The 18,645-nt window shown below is 51.0% G+C and overlaps 1 protein-coding gene across 19 annotated transcripts in view; it reads left to right on the forward strand.

The window, feature by feature from the left end:
• Positions 1–14,306, forward strand: part of IL17REL (interleukin 17 receptor E like) — a 57,186-nt gene extending 42,880 nt beyond the window's left edge. For 7 of the 19 annotated variants that reach the window (XM_078148011.1, XM_078148027.1, XM_078148013.1 and 4 more), the window contains 2 exons: positions 577–630; positions 840–1,650. In XM_078148011.1, coding sequence (XP_078004137.1) covers positions 577–630; positions 840–1,036 — 251 coding nt within the window. In that variant the 3' untranslated portion in view covers positions 1,037–1,650. Of the gene's footprint in view, positions 1–572; positions 631–839; positions 1,651–2,188; positions 5,753–10,076; positions 11,868–13,188 lie in introns of those variants that run through there. The other 12 variants (XM_078148034.1, XM_078148031.1, XM_078148050.1 and 9 more) reach the window with 9 other exon arrangements.
• Positions 14,307–18,645: the final 4,339 nt, after the last annotated feature.

Consider the following 18,645-nt stretch of genomic DNA (forward strand, 5'->3'; position numbering starts at 1 on the left):
ACGCACTTGCCAGCAGAGGTGGGAGGGGTAGCGGCGGGGGGTGGGGGGGGGTGTTACTTTGCCCCTCATTGCCTTTGAGTAGTGAGCCTTTCAGGTGCTGGGACCAAGCCCTTTGTAAGATCAGCGCTTGCTGTAAAGATGGAATAGGCTGCTGTCTTGAGCTCAGCCCAGCTGAGCTATGATATAGGTCAGCTCAAATTCGAGTGAATGTTGCCTAGGCTCTGCCTGCCCCCAGGGAGCTGTAATGTGTGTTGGGGGAGGACAGATGAGAAGCAGCCCCCCGGATCCCGCCCTCAGGGAGCTCCCAGTTTTGGGGGGTACAGAGGAGAAGCCCCCTAGACCCTGCCCTCAGGGAGCTCCCAGTTTTGGGGAGTACAGAGGAGAAGCCCCCCAGACCCTGCCCTCAGGGAGCTCATCATTTAGGTGGGAGAGGAGACACACTGAGAACACTAATGGTACAAGTCAGGGTGTGCCCCACGGCTGGGCACAGGGGTTCTGACTGTGAGGGCTGAACATCCCCTTCTCCAGGTTCTTGGCCCGGCCTTGAGCTGAGCTTTCTCCTTCTCTCCCAGACAGGTCCTACAGGAAGAAGCACCGAAGGCCACATGACTCTCATCTCACCATCCACAAGTAGGTGCCCAGGGCCTGGATTCTGTGGAGGGGGCAAAGCTAGGGAGGCCTGAGAATGTCTTGGGCCAGGCCAGGTGGGCCAGGGGCGGAGGGGCTCACAGCCTCCCTGAGATCTGGCTTCAGGAAGGTGGGAGCGTGGGGGGCCTCACTGGCTCAAGGCTTGGGTCAGGCAGTCCATTCACTGGCATCATCTTCAACCGTGCCCCCAGGTGGGAAAGAAGAGCTCGTGCATCTCCCTAAGGACAGAGGCCAGTGCCCACCTCCTAGCCAGTGCTCTGGCCTCTTCTGGGCAGCATCAGAGCCTCCTAGAGCCCTTGCCTCCTCCCAAGAACTCCTGCTAGCTGGATGGTTCCCCAGGACTGTGGCCGTAGGCCAGGCTTGGGCTGGCTCACTACCAGAGCCCTGAAGGCCCATGGCACTCCAGGTGGTCTCTGGGACTTGATGTTGTCCTGATTTAACTGAGGGGCTGCACAGGCTCTCCAAATGCCCTCCATTTCTTCCCCCCTCAGTCCATTGCCCCTCGCCCTCTCTCTCCCTCTGCTCTGAGGCCTAATGAGAAATTCCTCCACTGTTACTGGGCCTGATGGCTGGAGCTCTTTGAACATGATTGCCACGTCTTCTCTGCCTCAGACCCTGGCACCCCTACCCCAAGATTGTAACCCAGGGCCCATGGCTCGGTGAGGGGTTAGAGGAGCCTCTACTGTTCCAACAACCCTAGAAATTGGTGCTGGTCTGTTGTTTGGACTCCCAGCACATCTGGGGCGTGCACTGGCTCGGTTCCTAAGCCTGGGATCCTATGTGCAGCCTGGGAGCTCTGCCAAGCCTTAGGACACTGCTTTCTGCCCTGCCCCCTCCCTGGTGCCTCTCTGGGTCTTTGGTTGGGGCCTCTTGGCAGGAGTCCAGCCGTCTGACTGTCCAGTAGAGTGGAAGCTCCTGGGGGGGGGCAGGGACTGTGTCCTTTTTGGCATCTAGCACAGGGCCTGGCACATAGCAGGAAATTAATAAACACTGCTGAGTTGAGTTGTTTGGGGCTGAGGGGCAGGCTGACATGGGAACCCCGATTACTGTTTCTCCACCGTCCAGGCCTCTCCCCATCCCCCAGTGAGGGGGTCCTTTGTCTGCCTTTTTTCAGCCTGCACAGTTGCAGACAGCTCTGACTCAGTGTCCCCCTGCACAGGTTGAGAGGCTCTTCCTCTTAATTCTCAGTGGTGACTTTCATTCCCATCTCAAAATCATTCAAAGCGTGTTTCTGAGTCTGGCATTTAGGGCTCTTTCTATCATGACTACATCCTCTATCCTCTCCCTCAGCTTTGGCCTGGACAAATCCTCACTGCCACCCCACCCCCCAGCCAGGCCAGTTTCCTGACCATCCCCTGCCCCATGCCAGGGTTCTGCCCCTTTGCCTCTCTGTGAGGGTCTTCAGAGGGCATCTGGTCCCTACCTGGTGGGAAGCTTATTAGCTCCAGAGATAATGCCATTGCACTTTTGGCTATCTCTAATTGTTGGGAGCTTTCTCCTCCCTTTGAACCTGAATCTACCCTTCTGCACGCCCTCCCAGTGCCCAGCTTTGAACTTGGCTCCGGGGGAACCGAGCAGGACAAGTCTGAGCCTTCTTCTGGGGTCCTCCATAGCTTTCCAGACACTGAGTCCCCCTCCAGAGTGCTGGGTCCTCATCATGGGAGGGATGATTAAGCCCTTCTTGAGCCAAACCCTCAGCTCCCCTGAGTGTTTGAAGGGCTAAAAGGAGAGAGGGATCACCATCGTTTTCCTCAGCCTCTGAGAGCTGAGCAGATGCACAGGAGGAAGCTGCCAAGAGGCGGACTTTGGCTCAGTGTACAAATCATCCATGACCCTCCCCCAACCTTCTGGGCTCCCCCAGACCTAAATCCGATGGGGGAGGGCAGGACTCGAGAGCTTGGCATCATCTTCCCACTTTGGCTCACTGCCCCACACCTGGAGGGACTCCAGGACAATTGCACCTCCACTGGGCAGTTGTATGGATGTGAAGGATTGGCTTTATTCCACCCTGTAAAACATGAAGAGTTTGCAATGCATTCAGAGGAATCCACAAGCAGATACAGAATCACGTAGAGCCCACTGGGTCCTCTGAGAAGGGAAATGATCGGTATTGCCATTGGGACAGCCCTTGGATACTCTGATGGAGCCCCAGCTGGCCACCGAGGTCCTCCACAGCCACCTGCTCCCTCCCACGGATTGGGACACCCCCCAGTTTGGATGAGGCTGAGAAACAAACACACGTCAGGGCTACTGAACAATCAATCCCCTCCCCACAGGAGGTGCGCTTCCTCAATCCATCCCTGGCTTTGCTTCTTAAGTAGGATGTCCTCAGGAATTAGGCAGGTGATCTTTTTCTTTTTCCATTGAGCAAACCGCCTCGGGAAATCTGTCTGTCTTGAAGGTTAGATTAGAGAATCACATGGAGAATCAAAAAGCTCTCCATTCTCCACAGAGGAGTTAGATGTTCATGAACACTGTCTATCATCTGTGCTTTGGGACCGTGTGGACATGCCCCAGCCATGCGCTTCTGCATCAGGGTGCTTGGGTAACAGTGTCAGTGTCCGGGTGCTGCCAACTCTTGGACAGGGAAAGCGGGTACTTATAATCTTTCTTCTCAGACCATCTGTAGCAGCAGCCATGCTCAATTCCTTGGGTGGGGGGAGGAAACTGGGGGACCACACGGGTGAGGAAAAAGGAGTTCCATGAGAGACTGGCCTGTCGGTGTACTTTGTGACCATAAGAGACTCAGCTTCTCTGACAAGAGTCATCCTTCTCAGTCCTGGCCAGCCAATCATCTTGGAGATATCCCCCACCTCTGGGAGTCAATCAGAAATGCTGTGTCCTCCCCACAAGATGCCAGTGGTCTTGGCCACACTTTCTATGGGGAAGTGCTTCAAATTCCCCCAGATAAACCCTAATCATGACCTCTCTGTTCAACACCTTCTCCCCAAGCTTAGTCAGGGAAAAGCTTCCTAACAATCAGGGCTGTTCAAAGGTGTAATGGTTTTGCTAGGAGATAGTGACCTCCCTGCCAGTAGAGATATTTAAGCAGAGATTCAATGACCACAAAGACTCCTGTTCAGGTATGGATTGGGTTAAATGACCTCTCAGATCCCTTCCAGTACCAGTTCTGGGCACTCAAGAGTCCAAACTGCTGCTACTGTTAATGGCATTCAGTTGCCATGTCTGCTGTCTCCCCTGATTGATTTGGGGGGGGCACCTCACTCCCACATGCACTGTCTAGTCCCTCTATGGTCCCCCCTCCAGGCTTTCTTATCTGTTCGTGGTTTTGCAAAGGCACTCCAGAAATCCTGAGGCTTCAAAGGAAAAATCCCAAGACTGGGAGCCAGAAACATAGGTTTGAATCATGATTCTCCTATTTACAACACCGCGCAAGTTTTGGTCCTCTCAGGGCTTCAGTTTCTTCCTCAGTAAAAGGGGGGGCGTCAGGAGGGGATGAAGTCTCTTCCAGCTGCAGCTCCCATGGAACCCACCCAGGCTGGGTTCCCAAGCTTGCTCAGTTGAAGTCCAAATGCTTGGTTCCCTCCATGGTCTCATCCACCCAGTTGCCCCTTCCCCCAGTCCCCAATACAAGGCTTGGCTGCCTCTTTGCAGCCAAATTTCCAGCATGGGTCCTGGTTTACCCATCGCCTGAAGCATATGATCAGCTAATCAAGTGGTCACAGCTACCTGTTTGGGGCTGAGCCTTCATCAAGTGATCTGACTCCTTCAGCAACCTCTGTCTCTGGTCCATCCCTCTCTTGGACCTAGGAGGAATATTTGGGGGAGTGGACAAGTAACTTATCCAGGGTCATAGCTAGTGACAAAGTCCATTACTTCATCAATATAGATGCCTGAAGACCTTTAGTACTGTTCCTCAGCCCCTCAAAAAAATACATGTATATGTCTACGTATATATATGTCTATGTATATATAATGTATATGTATACACACACACACATACACACACTCACACACTCTCTCTCTCTCTCTCTCTCTCTCTCACACACACACACACACACATATGGCTTCAAACTCAAGGTAATGGACCCAATTAGTGACCTGGGTAGTGGCACAGAACAAGAACAGATGATCCAGTAATCAACCCTGATCAGGGACTTAATAACAGGAGAATGGATAGAGAGCTCTTGGAGGTGTGCAAAGTGTTTTACATACATCGTCTCACATGCCTCACAACACGCCTGGAAGGGAGGTGCCCTTACAGATGAGAAAACAGGCTGAGAGAAATTAAATGAATTGCTCAGGGTCACACAGCTAGTAAGGGTCTGAGGCAGATTTGAACTCGGGTCTTCCTGACTCCACACCCAGTACTCTGTGCACTCTGGTGCCACCTGGCTCTTGCTGTCTACTTAACAACCAAAGGATATCCAAGCTTATTGACAAGTGATACCTTGGGAAGGAGCGCATTTGACACAAGGGGACCATGTGCCCATTCCCAAGGTAAGAGAGAATGAGACCCTGAAGTTAGCAGCGGGCCAGACAGGCCACCAGCATCCTTCACCTGTGAAACATTTAGTCCACGGAGGTGAGACAGGTCCAGCTCATCCTTGCTTAGAGTGCCCATGACTAGTCTCTGTGGTTTTCCTGGTACAATCATGAGCAGAGGAGGAGGATGGAAAACAAGGAAGGTGCCTCCTGCCCCCTGGGGATGGAATTATCCCAGTGATTAGCACAGGGCCTGGCACATAGTAGATTATAAATGTTGGTTGATTAATAGCCAGGTGGGCCTGGGGGTATGGGTGATGAGTGATGAGGAGGATGAAGGAATAGCTGAGATACCATCCCATCATCCTCCACTCTAGGGGTGTTTATGAGGCCTGCCAAACCATCGCCACACCCAAAAAGAGAGCAGAAGTCAGCCCGCGGGCAAATAGGAGCAAAAGGAAAGCTTTAGCCACCCCCAGCTGCCATCTTAGCCTTAATAACTAGAGAACTGGGGATGGGCTAGAACAGAGATGGGGGAGGGGCATGAACGTGGGTGAGGAAAGAAATTTATGTCTTTATTTCTGCTAACCTGGAGTTTTCTTTGTAATCCTATGTGTTTTACTGTATGTCTTTAAAAACATGATTCTGAGAAAACTCAGTCCATAGTCTCCCCCAGACTGACTGTCAGAGGGGTCCAAGACCCAGAAAAGGTTAAAAACTCCCAGGCTAGAGCATTCTTGGCTGTCATTGGTAAGGATGGGAAAGTCAAAACTGGAAGGAGGCTGGGGAAGTCAGCCTGACTGACAGAGGCTCCCTACAGTCACTACTGCCCAGTGCAGAAGAGGGAAATTGAAGGGTGTTTTCACATGGCTCTTCTGCTCTCTCTCTCTCTCTCGCTCTCTCTCTCTCTCTCTCTCTCTCTCTCTCTCTCTCTCTCTCTCTCCCCCTGTCTCTCTCTCTCTCCCTGTCTCTCTCTCTGTCTCTCTCTCTCTGTCTCTCTGTCTCTCTCTCTCTCCCTGTCTCTCTCTCTGTCTCTCTCTCTCCCTGTCTCTCTGTCTCTGTCTCTCTCTCCCTGTCTCTCTCTCTGTCTCTCTCTCTCTCCCTGTCTCTCTGTCTCTGTCTCTCTCTCCCTATCTCTCTCTCTGTCTCTCTCCTTCTCTCTGTCTCTCCCCCCCCTCTCTCTGTCTCTCTGTCTCTCTCTCCCCCCTCTCCCCCTCCCCCTCTCCCCCTTCCCCTCTCTCCCCTCTCCCCCCTCCCTCTCATTCTTTCTCTCTGTCTCTCTCTCTCTGTCTCTGTTGCTTTGGGTTTCCACATACATGCATCTATACAATAATAATAATAATAAATTTATATAGCACCTACTGTGTGCCAGGCACTGTGCTGAGTGCTTGACAATGATTTCATTTGATTCTCATGACAACTTCTTTTTAAGATGAGGAAACTGAGGCAAATAGATTAAGTGACTTGCGTAGGATCCCACAGCCAGCAAGTAGCTGTGTAGACATGTATAAAATATGCCCATGGTGTTCCAGGCCTGACTCTTCCATAGATGTTTTATATTCTGCATACACAATAGTCATTATTTGTAAAACAAATTTTAAAAATGTGAGGAAAAACAATGTTAGCCTTTTTCAGTGAAATGGAATGGAAAAATCCAATCCTGCTCTCATTTTATTATGTCAGTGCCTGACGACAGCTAACAAAAACTTGTTAGAATTAAGAATAAGGTTATTGAAAATAGAAAATAAATACTGCAGCCCTCTGCCCCTCAATGGGAAGTGTTTGTGACCTGTGGGTGTCACGTGGTGGCCAGTGAATGCTCTGGGCAGAGGAGGCGGCTCGCCCAGCTTGCAGCCAGACAAGAGTCTCTCTACCTCATCCCTTAAAAGCAGTCCTCCAGCCTCTGCCTGAATCCTCTGGGGGTGGAGAGCTTCCTCCCTTCCTCCTTCCCTCCTTCTCTCCCTCCCTTCCTCCCTGCTGCCCTCCCTCCTTCTCTTCCTCCCTCCTTCCCTCTCTTCCTCCCTCTCTCTTTCCTTTCCCTCTTCCTCTCCTTTCTTTCCTTCCTCCCTCCCTCCTAAGGCAGCTCTCCTCACTCTCCTCTGGGTCAGGCAGAATCAGTGTAATCCTTCTTCCACAGCCCCTCAGATACTTAGAAGCAGTTATCCCGTTCTCCCTGAACTTTCTCTTCTCCCAGGTTCTCCAGCTGATTGTCAAAGACCTTACCTCATCCCGGGGGTCACCCCCCCTTCTACCGAGATCCTTCCTAAAACAGTTCAACCCAACACTCTCCTTTGTCTCCATTGTCACTATCCCACAGAGCTCCCTGGTGATTTTCCTCATTTTACACCTGAGGGGACGGAGGCCCAGAGAGTCGTGCAGTGAGGGAGCAGAAGGAAAGAGCCCCAGACCCTGTCTCTGTGCTCTGTTCTCCCCCCTCCCCATCCCAGCATGCCCAAAGCTCCCTGTGGCCATTAGTGACACAGGCAAAGGGCTGGGAGTGGGGGCTTGCCTTCAGCCTTGGCTGTGTATGGATGGGGATAGGATGGACAGGCAGGTTGGGGGCCAGAACCGGATCAGGAAAGCCTCCAGACAGCCTGGAATGTTGGAATGAATGACAAGGGGAAAGATTATATTCCAATGTAACCATTTCAGTCCCTGTCTGGATAGATGTTTTTGGGAGTCATAAACCAGAGGAAGCCCTGAGCCCCTGCCACTGAGTCACAAGCCTGGATGGGCCTGGGTGAGAAGCCTAGAGCTGGGAGGGCCCTTAGACTTCATCTAGTCCCACTCCTCAGTCTTCAGCTGGAGAAACTGAGGCAGTCCAGAGAAGGGCGAGGAAGTGAGTTGTCTAAGGTCACAAAACGAAGAAGTAGCAGAGCCAGTGTGCCAGGCAGCCTAACTTGGAGAGCAATTAGTCAAACCTGGACATCACCAAGAGTGCTCCCCACCACATCCTGACTAGTGGTAGCCCTGCCTCTGCCTATCTTCAGTGGCAAGAGGCACCCTGCCTCCCACGGCAATCCCTTCCAACTTTGGACACTTCCAAATGGTTTTCCTTTCAAGTTTAACCATGCCTCCAACCGATGCTTCCACCTCCTATCACCCCTGGTTCTGTCCAGCAGATAAGCTCTTCCTCATGACCGCCCTTCGTATTTTCCAGGGCAGGTATCGCATTCCCCCTGAGGTTTCTCTGAGCCAAACACCCCCTCGTTCTTAAAATTGTTCCTGATACAGCATGGACTCTGGTCCTGGCTGCCCTCTTCTGGTTTGTCAATATCCTTCCTCAACTGTGGCCCCAGCGCTGATTTGAGGAGAATGAGCGAGTCATAGTCAGTCAATAAATGTTTCCATTCCAATTCGCTGAAAAAGGCCGACCCTGGTTTTCCCCACTCTTTTTAGTTTGTTTTACAAATAGTTGTGTATGTAGGATGTAGACTATCTATGGAAGAGCCAGGCACTGCTAAGTCCTGGGGACATAAAGAAAGACAAAAGACAACCCTCATGGAGCTGAGTCTAATGGGGTGACAGTATGGAAATAGTCAAGAGAGGGAAGGCTTTAGAAGTGTGGGAAGTTGGGAGGGGCCTCCTGTAGTGGGTAGGATTTTAGCGGTGACTTGAAGGAAGCCAGGGAGGTCAGGAGAGGAAGATGGGGAGGGAGGACATTGTAGGCATGGGGGACAGTCGGTGAAAATGCCCGGAGTCAGGACATAGAGGGTCTTGTTAGAGGAGCAGCCAGGAGGCCAGTGTCACTGGATCAAGGAGTTATGGGAAGGGGGGGATGCAAGGTGTAACAAGACTGGAAAGGTGGAGGGGGGCCAGGCTGTGAAGGGCTCTGAACACCAAACCGAGGTTGATAGCAGACCCTGGAGATAACAGAGGGCTACCAAAGTTACTGAGTAGGGTGATATGGTCAGACCTGCACTTTAGGAAGATCACTTTTCAGCTGAATGGAGAATGGGCTGAAGCGGGGAGAGGCTTGTGGCAGGCAGACCCCCAGCAGGAATGAGGAAACCAGGCCTTGCACTAGGGTGGTGGCAGTGTCAGAGAAGAGGGGGTGTGGATGACAGCTATGAGAAGGCAAAATGGACAGACTTTGGTGACAGATGGGATATGGATGGGGGGAGAGGAGTTCAGTGTGACCCCCATAGTAAGCCCAGTAAGCTCCCGAGTGACCAGGAGGATGGTGGTGCCTTCAGTAATGACAGGGAAGTTTGGAAGGGCGAGGGTTTGAGGGGAAAAGATGTTAAGTTCAGTTCTGGACATGCTGAGTTTAACATGTCTGTGGGACATCCAGTTTGAGATGCCCAATGGACAGTTGTAGAGGGTAGCCACGGGTCTGAAGAGAGGTTAACACTGGCTAAGCAGAGGAGTCATCAGCAGAGATGATCGTTGAACCATAGTCACTGATGAGATCTCCAAGAAAAATGGGGTAGAGGGAGAAGAACCCTGGGGGCCACCTACAGTTAATGGGTGTGACCTGGACGAACATCCAGTCCAGGAGATTGAGAAAGAGAGGTCTGGTCAGAGGCAGAGAGGGGAAGGACCTTGGATTTATCCAGCCCAACCCATCCCTTACCAAGAATTTTCTCTACAACACCTCTTGCAAATGGTCATTCCACCAGCTTGTATTTGAAGACCTCCAGTAATGGGAAACTCACTACCTTCTGAGGAAGCCTGTTCCAGTTTGGGATAGCTCTAAGGGTTAGGAAGTACTTTCTGACTTCAAAGGCTCATTGCCATCCACAGAATGTCTTTCTTCCTTTAACCCTTTAATCCCTGAGACCTGGCATTTCTCCTCTCTTTCCTCTTTGAGCTTACATTCTATGTGGGGAGTGGAAGTGGGGGGTGGGAGACAGGTAAGTGACTATTAGGTAATTTGAAGGGGCAAGGAGACACCAAAGCTGAGGTCAGGAGAGGCTTCAAATTGAGCAGCTGCCCTCAGCTTCTAAATGCCAGCTCTCACCCCTTCCCATCTACTCCAGGGATCCAGGAACCGATGGTGACCCTCCCGGGAGCCTGTCCTGAGGCGGAGAAGATGGTATCAGAGTGGGGAAGCCCAGGACGCCAATGAGATGGACTTCCCTGGCTTCAGGACTGGCCAGCCTTGGACCACTCACAGAAGGGCTGGAGCAAGTCTAGAAAAGACAAAGAAGAACAAGAAAACAAAAGGCCATCACCATGAGAATCATCTGAGAAAACTGGGGGTGTTTGGCTTGGAAAAGAGAAGACTTGGGGGAGACCCAATAACTACCTTGAAGTCTTTGCAGTCCTGTTATCTGCAAGAGGGATTGGATTTGTGTTGCTTGGCCCCAGAGCGGGGAGAATTGTGGAGGGATGGGGGGAAGATGCAGAGGGATAGAATGCAGAAAATCTTCCTGGAATGAACTGTCCAAAAGTGGAACATAATACTGGAAGGGGCAGTGAACTCCCCATTGGTGAATGTCTGAGAACAAAGTCTGACTAAGCATTTATCATGGATGTCAGGGATATTCAAGTACAGGTCAGTGCCCTTTAAACTCCCTTTCATCCCTCCCTGAGACGGGAGATTCTTAGAATCTTAGACTTAGAAGCAGGTGACCTAGGATTATGGGCTCATTGGCTCTCATGTCGGAAGACCTGACTTCTGACCCTATGTGACCCTGTTCAAGTCACTTAGCTTCCATGAACCTCATTTTTCCCATGTGTATATGAGGGCAGGGGATCAACCCATCTCTCCATCACTCCACTGCACCTAAAGTAGCCAATAGGATGCCTTAGCCAGGTGAGAATATCTCTATTGCATCAATCGAAGACTCTAGACAAGATGGGGAAAGTTCGTGATCAGTTTAGAAGTCTTTGAAAGCCATTGGATGAAATGTAGTGACGTTGGATGGGAAGCCTATTTGGATTGGTTGAGAATTGGACATGCAAAGGACTTGTGGAGGCTCAGTGCACTAGACTGGACTTGGGCGTGTGAGGGTCTGGAAGCTTAGTGGCAGAAGCCTCTAGCCAAGCCCCTGAGGTGGAGGTCTTTGGGGTGGGGGAGCCCCTTGGCTCCTCCCCCTCCTTTGACCAAAGGAGGACCTCCTTGGCATCTAAGCAGCAGTGGTTGCTGGCAGTCTATGCAGCAGAAGCTGGGGACAGACTAGATAAAGTGAGGAAGGCAGCCTCAGTACTATACAGCCTGACACAAAGTTGAAACCTGCTTGTGGGGGACTTCATGAGTACCCTAGGGGCAGGAGGAAGGGACTTCCAGCAGCCAGGACCTGGGAGATGCCCTTTGGACACATGAGCTCTCTAAGCCTGAGCCTGCTGCCTGCTGTACTCTGTATGTACTGTGGAGAGAGTGTCAGGCTCTAAAGGGGACTTTTCCCCTTTGTTAAAAGCTAATTAAGTCTGGCTAACTGATACTTATTGATAAGTATGAGAACATACATTGCTAGGGGCTCATGTATTACAGTGTTTAAAAAAAAAAACCACCCCCAGCCCCTCTTGGTTAACCCTGGAGCCCTAAGGGGACCCATCGCCTGCCCACAAGAGGGGGAGGGGTGGGCAGCAATGTGACCCATACCAAATGAGGGAGTGGGGCTGGGTGGCCTCTGAGGTCCTTTCCAGCTCCTCTGATCCTTGGAATCCTGCTTCAAGAGGGATTTCATTTCTCAGTTTACTCATCTGTCCAATGAAGATAATAATCCTTGCACTCCTTCCTTCAGGAATTGCTGGGAGAAAGGTAATTTGTCAGATTACAGAAATGTGGGTGCTAGTAGCTGTTGCTCCGCCCCCTGTGTCCTAAACATGTGTGTCTGTGCCTGTCCTTGTGTCCTGGGCCTGGGTTTGAGCACCTGGGCCAGCCTGGGAGCCCCCTAAAGCTGGCCTGAGCTCTGTGTGTTTGTCTCTGGAGATACTTTGGAGCTGGAGAGAGCAGGGGCTGGGGCCAGGGCCAAAGTTAGAAGGCCAGCTTGGTGGTGAGGGCCTAGGGTGAGAGTGGGGATAGGTAGGAGGGCATAGCCCCTTCCCATCGGGAGCCTAGGGATGCTACACCCCCTCTTTCAATCCAGGCAGCTTCATCTAGGTTTATGGAAATTCTCCGAGCTCTTGTGAGCTTAGGGGGCAGATGGCTTCATTGTTATCACCAGCCTGGGCGTCTCCCAACCTTGCCCAACTCCATGTCCCCCTGTGGTGCCAGAGCTCTTCTCTGCAGTGACTCAAGCCCACACCCTACTCACCACCCCGCCCTCACCCATCAGGGTTAGGCACTGCTCCAGGACATACTGCTGGACTGGGGGGGGGGGGAGGCGGCGAGGGCGGGGCGGGGTTTGGAGGCTTCCAGGTCTTTAGTCATGCCTAGCCTTTTCTCCCCTACTCTACCCTCTGTCTGATCCCCTTTCCTTTCCTTCTCTTCCTCTTCTCCTCTCCACTTCCTTTCCTCTTCCGGAGTTTCCCCACTGGAGCCCTGTATTACAAGGAGCCCCGATAAGCTAGCCTGCCCAGCATCCCCTGGTTGTCTACATGAACTCACCTTCCCCCTCCCAGCCTGTACAATGGGGAGGAGTGAGACACCCTGACACTTCTCTTCACCCTCTCTTTTCCTCCTTTCTTCCTTTCCTTCTTCTCCCCCACCTCCTCTTCCTCCCCCTGTCTGCCTCTTCAGAACATTAATACAGGTAGGTCCAGTGGTGGGGTGAGTGGCCTCTGACCTTCCCTCCCCTGGTTTAGGGAAGGCTGCTGCCCCTTCTCCCTCCCCCCTCCATGGGCTCCTCCATGTTCTATTAGGGATCCAGTCTGAAATTTCTCCCCAGCCAAACCCCCAGGGTTTAGGGTTTTAGACTTCATAGAAGGAGATTCTGTGCCAGCCTTGTTCAAACAAACCCAAACAATTTAGCTCACCAGGTGGTTTTTAAAGAAAACGTTTGGAGGTTTTAGTGGCCTCAGTAACCACCACACTTGGAAGTAACCTCAGAGGTCTCTGATTCATCCCAGACCTAAGAATCCCTAAGAAGCATCCATCTATCTAGCCTCTGCTTGAAGACCTCCATTGATAGGGAACTCACTACCTTAATTCCAGATTGGGGAAAGTTTACAAACTGAAGTGTCTTCTGCTGTTTTTCTCCACAGATCCTCATTCTGCCTTCTGGGATCTCATACTTCTTCCAAATGACAGTCCGTTAAAGGATTGGATGGCCCGGCCTCCAACTCCTTCCTGGCCACTCTCCTCTGAATGCTTTCCAGTTGTGGTCTGGCCAGGATAGACACCAGTGGGGCCATCACCTCCCCAGGTGTGGCTGCTGGACCCTTTCCCAGCTGCCATACTGCACTGTGGGCACATCTTTATGCTGCTGCTGCTCGTTGAGCTTGTAGGACACTGAAACCCCCAGATCTTTTTTTCCCCTTTAAACCATTAACTGCCCACAAAATAAAGCCAGAAAACAAAGGGCCCTATGTGACCTCAGGCCTTTTCTCCTTAATGAGGCAGACTCAAGCTCACTAGAGATGCCTTCTAAGCTGGCCAACTACCCTTTGGGTAACCATTCAAGCAGGGCATTCACTTGTACTGTTGTCTGCCTCGCATTCCTCCCTCTTTTCCGATAAGAGAGATTTTGTCAAGTACTTTGCTACTGTACGGGTGAAGGAAGTAACTGGCCCACTGGGTTTAAAAACAACAAAAACCAGCTGAATGAGGGAAGGAATGCAGGGGTGGCTGTGTGATCCGTATTTTGAGAAGAGGGAGAAAGGCAGAATTCTGTTCACTGCAATGGGAGAAATCAGCAAGGAGGGTATCCCTCAGAATGCTGCTGACTCTGTGTGTGCCCACAGGCAGATCTGGGACCTCTGGGGGCCTTTGCCTCCTTCTCTGCCCAGCCACCTCCTGGAGCTGCCCTGAGGGTTCAGGCAGCTAAGAAAGGTCTGGGAGGGTCTGACCCACTGAAAATGAACAAAAGATGAAGGGAAAGGAGAGCTCCACATGGCGTGGACAGGTCTCCCTGGAAAGTGGGCAGTGGCAGGGTCCCTTCCCGTTTAATTCAGCAAAGATGTATTAAGTGCCTACTATGTGCAGGGCACTCTTCTAGGTGCAGGGAATACAATGGCAAACAGGAAATAGTTCCTGCCTTTAAGGAACTTATGTTCTCCAAGGGCACATGGATATGTAGACAAGACAAGGTTTGGAACCCACCTCAGACTGAGCCTCTCTCTGCTCCTGGATACACAGATAAATAAAATCCCATACTCACCCAGCCCTCACTGCCTGCCCGTCTTGTGTCTGTGATCCAAGGCAGAGGTCCTCGAAGTGCACGTGGTGAGTATGGCTCTCATTTTAGAGGCTTGATGCAAGCTTCTCAGTATCATCTAAGGGCATCTCACCTCTAGGTTGTCTGCGATCTGGATCCCTCCATGATCAGGGCACACTCCTCTGGCAAGCAGAGGTGACTATTTGAGGACTCTCCTGATAAATCTCAGAGAGTCACAAATAAAAGGGTATCTTTTGGGCAGTGTGTTACAGGTGCATTTACTTGCCTGCTTTATCCCGGAGGTAGAATGTAAGCTCATTGAGGACAGGGATTGTTCCCTTTTTCTTTCTTTTTCTTCTTCTTCTTGTCCATGTATTCTCTCCTTCCTCCACCCAGTGCCTAGCACAGTGCCTGGAACCCAGTAAAAACTTAATAAATGTTGGTTGTTTTAAAAAAAAGGGTTATCTTTGCTTCCACCTCTTTCAAGGATTCTCACACAATTTTGGCATCTGCATGAGGTGTCCTTTGTTGGAAAAGAATCTTTAAGGCAGAGTTCTGCTCCCCCTAATTATCAGCTATTTTCTAGTGAACGAACTATTAGCACATCGAATGGAGTCTTCTGTTCTCTGCATCTTTTGGTCAATTGTATGATCTCAAAGATGCGAGTTGGTCCACTGTAGAATAGCACTTGCAAAAGCCCCATTGTTCCCTTGTAAGACTTTCGTCAAGGATACCCTTGTGGTCCCTTGCAAAGATTAATCTCAAAATTCTAAGGAGATGAGAAAGTTGGCAAATAGATCAGTCTTTGTGGGTGTTGCCTTTTTTAGTATTACTATCGAGCTCCCCCTCCCCAATACCTTTGGTATTTTTCCTTCCTTCAGATTCCTGTGCTGTCAGAATCGTGTGGCCTCCAGGATAGACCTTCCCAGTGTACTTGGTCTAATCTAGCTGATTTTCTTTGTTCTATTTGGTGCCATCTCTTCTTACGAGGGCACAATGGATATAGAGAGTGCTGGGCCTGGAGTCAGGAAGACTCATCTTCTTGAGTTCAAATCTAGCCTCAGACACTTACTAGAGTGTGACTCTAGGTAAGTCATTTAACCCTACCTGCCTCAGTTTCCTCATCTGTAGAATGAACTGGAGAAGGAAATGGCAAACCACTCCAGTATCTTTGCCAAGAAAACCCCATGTGGGGTCATGAAGAGTTGGACGCTGAAACTACCAAAAAGCAACAAGAACTTCATATGTTATAAGCACATTTAGAACTGTGATGCAAGTACGGTGGTGCTGCTGTCCTGGAGGGTGAAAACTGTTTATGAGAACCCTTACAGATCTTTTCTATCTTTCATGTGTTTGTTGTCCTTTTCCCATGTTCATCCATAAATGCCCTTGGATGACTTTGCTTAGTTCAGCCTCTTACCAGGTGTTTCAAACTTTACTCACTATGTATTCTCTCTGTTTTGCAAGGCAATAAGACAAATTGCCTTCTCTGTAAAAGGTTCATTGCCAAATCTCTTTGCTTAGCAAGAGGTATTTGCAGTTTAAGTGCTCTTGAGACTTAATTAAACTTATTGTCATTGCTGTCAATGCCTTTTCCCCCCACTGATATCCCGTTTCCCCACATTAATAACTTGTAAAACTTTGGAATTGTTTTAATCACACACCACATATTCTTTGAGAATTTCCCTACATCTGAACCCAAAGTTGGTGCCTGTGCTGCCATTATTTTCCTGGTGGTCCTTTTGCAAATTCCCATCAGGAGCCCTTCGAGTGAGATGACCTAATATCTCATGACCACGATGCTCTTGTAGCCTTAGGGTGTGTGCGGGGGTGTGCTGGAGCCAGCTCAAACTAGTGCTGATTGTTAAATCTTCTGTGGAGCCATTCATACCTTGGAGAGAAACAAAACTATGCTACGAATCAGGACTTGATTTATTGTTTTGTGGGTTGTCTAGAATTAAGGAAATGATGGAGAAATACGAATAATGCAGATTAAGCTTAAAAATGCATTGTGCATACTTTTTTTTCTCCAGAGAGCCAGTTATTAAACTTAGCAGCACACCCCTGGTTACGTGACAACACTAATTCCTCTAACTGCTTTTTATGCCTTCCCAAGGAGGACTTGGGAACCAGCCGTCCTTCAAGCTGCCGCCATTTTCTTTGTGTCTGGGGTCCTTTACAGAGAGAAAGCCGACCTTGGCTGGAGGTGGCAGCATTTCCAGAAGCGTGTTTACTTGTGGTCACTGAATGATCTCTTCTGTGGATAATACCAACAGCCAAGTCAAGTGTATAGATGGTCTCAAACCTGCATGATTCTTAACAAGACAAATAGAGTGCAAAGAAAATTGAGGAGAAACCACTAAGAACTGAGGTGGGGGGAGGGAGAGAATCAGGCAAGGCCTCCTGGAAGAAGGGGCAAAGGTTTCCTGAGCTCCCTGGTACTGACTAAAAGCCTCCCCTTCCCCCAGTAAGGGGGCCAGCAAGATGGTGAAGTGAATAGAGTGCCAAGCCTGGAGTCAGGAAGACTCATCTTCTTGAATTCGGATCTGGTCTCAGACTCTTACTAGCTGTGTCCTTGGGCAAGTCACTTCACCTTTTTCGCCTCAGTTTCCTCATCTGTAAAACGAACTGGAGACGCATCTTTTCCAAGAAAACCCCAACTGCGGTTAGGAAGAGTAAAACGGGGTGGAAAAATGACTGAATAGCAAAGACAGGTGAACATCGTGATAGCAAGAAGCCCCAGGGCACGTTTTGTCCTTTGAACTCCATAGCCCGTAGGCCAGGGAAGTAGGGCCAGTGATATTGGCCCCCCTCCTTTTTTTTTTTTTTGTTACAGATGAGAGATCAGAAGCCCAAGGACGGGAGCTATGTCCTATTGGGCAACAGCGCTAGATGTCACAATATAGCCCAGGGAAAACAGCCCAGGACCAGGAGACCTGACTTCTGATGTGGGCTCTGTCAGCCGTGCGCTGTTGACCTCCCTGATTACAGTAGCCTCGGAGTCGGCAAGCTGAACCCCAAGGCCCCTTTCAACTTGTAGACCCGATGCCGCTTTGATGATTTGCTCTGTAGTCACGGGGAGAACCCAGATGTCCTGGCTTCTGGTCCTGCCTTAACATCACTTCCATACGTCTGAGCTCCCGAGACCCTGACGACCAAGACAGAGAGACGGGGCAGCTCAGGCTGGTGTCCCGCAGCCTCCTCTCTCCCTCACTCGCCTCCTGAGGCGGTGGAGGGAAAAGCAAGAAAAGAATCCCAGATCTGACGTCATAGGTTGGTGTTGAATCCTTGCTTGGCTACTTACTAGCTTCGGGAAAAGTTCCTCCCCACCTCAGTTTTCCCATCTGTGCAATAGGGGCGTGGAGTTGAAAGGATGCTCTCTAAGACCCCTCCCCAGGTTGGAGCAAAGATGCAGGGCAGAGCAGGGCACGACGGGGCACAGTGGGGGTGGGTGGGGAGGAGGAGGGTTGGAGCTGAGAAGAAGGAGGGGTGACGAGGATTGGTTGGGGGTGCGGAAGGGGCCTGGCACCGCTCTCCATCAGTCCGCCCTCATCCCTCTCTCCCTCCTTAAGATGCCTAGAGCAGGGGGTGGGGAAGAATCGGAATTCGGGCCGAGCCTTGACGGATTCCAGCCCCAAAGGTTTCCCCTCCCTGGACATCCCCTCTCCCCTTCCTCTTTTCCGCTCCCCCGCCATCTCCCACCTTGTAACCTCCCAAGCTCTGTAGTGTCTGGCGGGGAAACTGGAAAGGGAAAGGAGACCTCTGTCTGAGGCTTCTGGCGCCCCGCTGTGGCCTCTTAGTGCACTGCGGGCAAGGGAGGGCATTTGCCGGACAGGTGTGATGCGGTGGGGGAAGGACGGAGCCGGCCAAGGGGATCACAGACCCCGTCTTTCTCTATTCCTCACTCCCTCCGCAGGTGGGAGTCTCCCCTGGTCGCTCCAGCTCCCACGGGACAAGACTCATCGCTCTTCCAGACTGGTCGCTCTAAGGCTTACAAAAGGTGTAAAGTATACATACGAGGAGGGGAGTAGAGGATAGTCTTTCCTGAACGTGAACCCAGGATTCTTGACTCACAGAACCGCTGACTTGGAAGAGAGACTTGTAGTCCAACCCATAGCGGACATGAAGGTCCCTCACACCATACCCAGCCTGTGCTTGAGGATCTCCAGTGATGGAGAGCTCACTGCCTCTCGAGGCAAGCCACTTCACCTTGGGGGAGCTCTCCTTGATGGGGCAAGCCCAGGACGCTCCCCCGAATAGAGCTGGGGGAGGGGAGGAGAGGGGAGGGGGAGGGGTGTAAGGCCTTGTGTCTGGCGAAGAAACAGCCTCCTCTCCCCTTCCCTGG

The sequence above is a fragment of the Phascolarctos cinereus genome, unplaced genomic scaffold (genome assembly GCF_003287225.1).
Source record: "Phascolarctos cinereus isolate Bilbo 61053 unplaced genomic scaffold, phaCin_HiC Scaffold_1;HRSCAF=81, whole genome shotgun sequence".
Lineage (NCBI taxonomy): Eukaryota > Metazoa > Chordata > Mammalia > Diprotodontia > Phascolarctidae > Phascolarctos > Phascolarctos cinereus.